Source organism: Sinocyclocheilus rhinocerous, unplaced genomic scaffold (assembly GCF_001515625.1).
Source record: "Sinocyclocheilus rhinocerous isolate Xijiao unplaced genomic scaffold, SAMN03320098_v1.1 scaffold95, whole genome shotgun sequence".
Lineage (NCBI taxonomy): Eukaryota > Metazoa > Chordata > Actinopteri > Cypriniformes > Cyprinidae > Sinocyclocheilus > Sinocyclocheilus rhinocerous.
This window is the reverse complement of record NW_015662004.1, coordinates 1,268,539-1,275,042: the sequence shown is the minus strand read 5'-3', so window position 1 is coordinate 1,275,042 and position 6,504 is coordinate 1,268,539. Positions and strand designations below refer to the sequence as shown.

At 35.4% G+C, this 6,504-nt stretch overlaps 1 protein-coding gene across 1 annotated transcript in view; it reads right to left on the bottom strand.

Annotated features, from left to right (window-relative positions):
• The window catches only part of LOC107727286 (serine/threonine-protein phosphatase 2A 55 kDa regulatory subunit B beta isoform), a 50,853-nt gene extending 47,836 nt beyond the window's left edge, over positions 1 to 3,017 (bottom strand). The window contains exon 1 of the mRNA XM_016537115.1: positions 2,515 to 3,017. Coding sequence (XP_016392601.1) covers positions 2,515 to 2,584 — 70 coding nt within the window. The 5' untranslated portion in view covers positions 2,585 to 3,017. The remainder of the gene's footprint in view (positions 1 to 2,514) is intronic.
• Between the last annotated feature and the right edge of the window lie 3,487 nt (positions 3,018 to 6,504).

Below are 6,504 nucleotides of genomic sequence, written 5' to 3'. Positions count from 1 at the left end.
AGACAGGCATCTGAGATCGGCTCGATTTGAGAAAAGGGGAAAACATTTAACCAGATTAAAAAAAAAACACTGGGTGGATTTTTATCATTATAGGGTGGTTGTGTACACACACTGCCAACACACATTTCAGTTCAAACAACTTGTAAAAGTGCATGTAGCATCCTATGACCCCTTTAAAACAAGCTTGTGCAAGCATTATGATTCCTTTTGCCCCAAAACACAAAATTGATTTCCCATAACATGCTGGTCTCAGCTATAAACGAAATAAAAAGGCCATTAAATTACACAGAGTAAGACCAGAAATGTGAATCATGAAAGCAAACGGTCCATTCTGATTTCAGGTTGGCTTAAAAAAAATAAATACTCTTAAAGACCGGATTTGAGCATAGCCTGGAGACGGGAAGAGGCTTGGAATGTGGATTTTTCGCAGCTGGAATGACATCACATCTGTCTATGTGTTCTCTGGCTTTAATCTCTGATTTATTCCCTTCTCTCGCTATCCCTCCCTCCCTTTCTCTCTCCGTCTCTGTCTCCAACCAACCCCCCATTCACTGATGCATCGCACCAGTCCTGTTGAAGACTTCTGGTCTGTGCATGAGAGGAGGGTCTGGCTCAGTGAACCTCCTCAGCTGTCTATTTTCAGAGAAGAAGAATGCCTTTATACTTTCAATATAATATAGAGTTTTCACTGACTGCATTGCCTTGGAAGACAAGTGAAAGAACTGTAACAGTTCACAATGGAAACATGTTTATAACTGTGCAAAAGCCTGATTTCTACAGTAGGTTTCCACTGTAAGCATTTCAGTCATGATGATTCAAGAGAAATAACAAATTATTTGTCAATGTGTAGTTCTCCAAAAGATACTGATGACCTTACTGTATGAACTGTAACTCATAAAACTAGATCACAATGATATAGTTTTTCTAAAATGTTGTAATATTATAATATAATATTACACTATAATATAATATGTTATAAAATTTGAAATTCCCTTAAGATTGGTTCCAAGTTATGATTGAAGTTGAATAGTTGGTTGATTTTCACCTTGTTAGAAATGCATCTTAAAGGGGTCATATGATGCTTTTTTAAAGATCATTATTTTGTGTATTTGGTGTAACTGTGATGTGACCCTCTCTCTCTCTCTCTCTCTCGCTCTCTCTCACGCTCTCTCTCTCTCGCGCTCTCTCTCTCTCTTTATCTCTCTCTCTCTCTCTATCTCTCGCTCGCTCGCGCACACACACACACGATGAGCAAAACTCTGCATTTGAACAGTCAATAGCAAATACTTAAACTAATAACAAAACATTAGCTGATTCAGAAGCGCCAGATTGTCATAGCAAAGTCAGAATTACCTCCTCTCCTAGGTTCACGAAACGGTCGTCCATAAAATGCATTGCTGTTCTGTTGTAAGTGATCCAAATAAAGTGCTTTTGCTTTCGCACTGAAACACACAGCGTCTCCCTGACATGGCTGCTTCAACACTAACTGCGGTTACTGACACCATGCCTTCTTTCTTTGCGTGCACATTTGCGGCGGGATTATGCAAATATTTCCACATAGTGGGGTAGATATGTGGGGGCGTGTTAGAATGAGCCGTTTTAGGGGGGCGTGGCAGAGTCTTAACTTTGATAAAGAATATCTCTTTGGATTTGAGACTTTAGTCTTTGCAACTTCAGGGATCTTATCTATGCACAATCAGCTTGTAACACTCCAAAGAGAAAGGAAAACTTGAAATCGCATCATATGACCCCTTTAATGTATTAGACCAGCACATTCAAATATTGCACAAATCTAAACTGTCAGGTCTTATACTGATGGAGCTTGGCGGACTAAACCAACAGCAGAAAATCTTCTTAAAGTGTTAGACTGCTCAGCTATTTTTAGCTCAAATAAAAGACTCTACTATTACACATCACTATTTCACATCACTATATTTGTGGTACACAGGGAAGATGCCAGCATGACTGACACACTTATGAGAAATAAGCATGTGTACTTAGCCAAAAAAAAGAACATGCACGGGACTGCTATAGGGATTTCCATCATAATTTGGCACCGATTCTAATGGGATCAAATAAAATCCAACTTCATAAACTGTATGATGTAAATGTATTTGATTATCCCAAGAGCCCTTTGTTTTCCAGAAGATTTAGTATTTCTGTATGAATATGTTGGATTCCTAAAAGAAAATTCCCATTAGAATTGGTTCCACGTTAAAATAAAAATTCCAACAGAACTCCAGTACACATTCCTTTAGGATTTTTTATAAATCCTAAAGGATGCATACAGGAGTGCTCATTTGGAAAGGATCTAATACAAGCATCTACTGATAAACTGCAATTCCAACTCATTCAGTTTTCCCAAAAACAAATACATAAACAGTATAAAATAAAATCAGTTTATCCAGGCTGACTTATTAAACCCCAGCCCTTTAGAACCGTTTCCAAATAATTCCTTCAGGATTTCTGACTCTAAGTGCACCTGAGAGAAGGCGATCATGTGATGAGATATACCTTCAGTTGCATAGTTGTGGTCTCGGAGGAAGCTGTTGTTGATCTTGCGGGTGTCTATTTCCTCGTCCATTGAGAAAGGCGCTGATTACACTGAGAAACGCAGAGAGAGAAACGCGCTATCTATCCATGTTCCGCGCTCAGCCCAGAGCCCGGCGCGCAAGACACGGACGCACCATTGTATTATCCGTCAATAAATGAACAAAAGTGGGATGAGGGAGAAAGCCGGTGTCGGTTCGCAAGGTGTCACAAGGCGGGGCTGTCTGCAGCAAAACCGAGATTTAATGTAAAGTTGCACGAGCGTCATCCAAAATGACAACAATCCGCGTCTAAATCCATGCTTTGAAATCAGCTGTCATGCACAGTGGGACAAGTTTCAGATGTGACCGGCGGTGCTGCCTGCATGGAGAGCTCGTTTTCCTCTCTGTCGCTCTGACGTGCTGACGCGAGGCTGCCGTGGATGCGCCGCATCGGTTGAACTGAAGTGTGAACTGGCGCTGCAACAGTGACTCCTCCCCCTCTGTCCACCTGCGTCAGCATCACTCCAACATGTGCGCACACGATGCTGTGATGTTATGTGTGATGGTGTTTCAGCACTTGTTGAATGATGCCCATCTGCATCACTTGTATAATAATTATGATGATGATGATGATGAAGCTCATGCTTATAAAAAAGCAGTGTGGCGGTACAGCGATTAGATAAAAATGGTACTTGGGTACGTGGTCGTTTTTCAAACCCCTTTTTGTGATTTTTTTCTTTCTTGCGATTTCTGTCCTACAAACAAAATTCCAATTTCATTTGATAGACAATCTCTTATTTATGTGAACACAATAAAACTACACAATCAAGACATTTTGAACTGTGGGATTATAATAAAGAGCTTCTCGGGGATATTTTAAATGTGAAATCAGAGCTAGTCCTCAAGTATATTTGTATAGCGTTTTTAACACACGTTGTTTCAATGCAGCTTAACAGAAAACCATTAGCCTATGTTAATGTTTATTATATCTTAATATATTCATGTCTTTTAGTGGCATTCAGCAGATTAAAGCTGCATGGCCAATAATACAGTTTACATTTTGCAGCAATATATGCAAACGGTTGAGATTTGCTATATAGTATATATTGCTTTATAGATATTGTATATATCTTATATATCATATATTTTTTTATGTATGTAGGTAAAGTTGAATACCTATATTCATGTATCCAACATAATATACAGTATCCAGCGGTGCAATACTATAGTTTATATTTTGTGATGATAAAAATAATAAAATAGTTGACATTTGCTATATATAGTATACAGTGGGTACGGAAAGTATTCAGACCCCCTTAAATTTTTCACTCTTTGTTATATTGCAGCCATTTGCTAAAATCATTTAAGTTAATTTTTGTTGAATGATGCCCATCTGCATCACTTGTATAATAATTATGATGATGATGATGATGAAGCTCATGCTTATAAAAAAGCAGTGTGGCGGTACAGCGATTAGATAAAAATGGTACTTGGGTACGTGGTCGTTTTTCAAACCCCTTTTTGTGATTTTTTTCTTTCTTGCGATTTCTGTCCTACAAACAAAATTCCAATTTCATTTGATAGACAATCTCTTATTTATGTGAACACAATAAAACTACACAATCAAGACATTTTGAACTGTGGGATTATAATAAAGAGCTTCTCGGGGATATTTTAAATGTGAAATCAGAGCTAGTCCTCAAGTATATTTGTATAGCGTTTTTAACACACGTTGTTTCAATGCAGCTTAACAGAAAACCATTAGCCTATGTTAATGTTTATTATATCTTAATATATTCATGTCTTTTAGTGGCATTCAGCAGATTAAAGCTGCATGGCCAATAATACAGTTTACATTTTGCAGCAATATATGCAAACGGTTGAGATTTGCTATATAGTATATATTGCTTTATAGATATTGTATATATCTTATATATCATATATTTTTTTATGTATGTAGGTAAAGTTGAATACCTATATTCATGTATCCAACATAATATACAGTATCCAGCGGTGCAATACTATAGTTTATATTTTGTGATGATAAAAATAATAAAATAGTTGACATTTGCTATATATAGTATATATATATATTGTTTTACGTATGTAGTTAAATTTAAATGTACTACAATATAAACAAGATTTGCTGTATAGTATATATCTCTGTATACTGTATGAACGCGGGTAAAGTTGGATATACTTATATATCCAAATTAACATATAGAGCTGTGCTGTAATGTATTTTACATTTTATATGTGATAACATGATATAAAGGATCACGCGGAGAAGATTTGCTATAAAGTAGCCTGTATTGAATGTATTGTATGTAGGTAAAATTGGATGGATTTACTGTATCCAACTTAAAAATTGTATCTGGGCAATAAAGTTCACATTTTGTAACAACATAAGCAATCAAGCAGTTGAGATTTGAAATATAGTATCTGTCACTTTTATGTGAGTGTACTGGATGTAGATGGATGTACTATATATTCAACTTTAAATATATTGCTGGACAATAATATAGTTTACATTTTGCAACAATATAAACAATCAAGCAGTTGAAATTTGCTGTATAGTTTATATCGCTTCATATGAGTGTACTGTATGCATACTGATAAAGCCTTATGTACTTACAGTAATCATTTTTTGATGTGGTTGTAATAATTTTTTTATGTGGTGATACTGAGGATTAGTCACATTTAGTTTTGGGGGAAGTTGTCACATGTTTTAAAAGTTCTAAATTTATATTTTTTGACCAAAATTATGGTTTGAAATGTAGCCTATATAGACATAATAAAAAAACTAATAAAATGACAACATTACTACAACTGTAACTAAAACTAAAATAGATAACTAATACAAATCAAACTACATTAGTTTATCAGTAATCCTAAAAAAATAACACTGAGCCAAACACACATGCTAAAATAACAACAACTTACTGACACATAGTAAGAAATAGTTATAAAAAAACTGAAATAGAAGTGAAACAAGTAGTAGGAAATTTAGAATCCTCATGTATTGAAATCTTTCTTATTTACGAAACTGATTTATAGGCTATACACAAAATATTCTATGATCTGCTTTATAAAAAAAAAATAAACAAAAGAGGTGTTAAGATGTAAGGTTATTGTACATCCAGCCTGTTATTTATAGGCTATGTTTTAATCCATTACCATGTTCAAAACAGTTTTTCTGTAATGAAATTCTATAATAAGAGTCCGATGTACCACACAAGGAAATATGTGACACAGATATTACAAAACCATACAAATAAAGTATCTCTTTATTATATTATTATAAGTCAGGGGTATTCAATTAAAGTTCCAAGAGGCGCGGCCTCTACATTTTCTTCGAAGCAGAGGTCCGAACAAAAAAAAAATTTTTTTTTTTTACATGTATTGCATTTTTACATTTTACAGAAGACAAACCAATGGGCCACTGGCTGCTCGCTGTCCGTGCGTGATGGTCCTTGGAAAAAAAAAATAAAAAATCTCTGTCGTGCGCCGGCCCGCCGGGAAAATGCCCGATATGCCCGATTACCAATCCAGCCCTGGTTACAACTGTGTTTCATGAATTGTGTTTAAGAATTGTTTTATTTTTAAAACTTAGATGGTATTGGGGCATGTTGGCACAAAAGTTCAGTGTGTTTAAAACATCATTTTTAATTTCTGGATGAACTATTATGCCATCCTGCACTGTGACATTATTTTTTCAAATAGATTTTTCAAATGACCTATTGCCATATTCAGTCCTTGGTAATTTTATCATAGAAACTTGGAAAAGTATTTACAATTATTTCAATGTATACCATGGTTCTACTATACGTGTCGAAAAACATAGTATTACATGGTACATTTTTATTAATGTAGAGTCTTTCAAAGGTAAGAGAGTATCATTCATTATATATTTGTGTCTCTTTTCATGTGCATGCAGTTTTCCTGCCAATGCACCGCTAAAACAGCCTGTGAT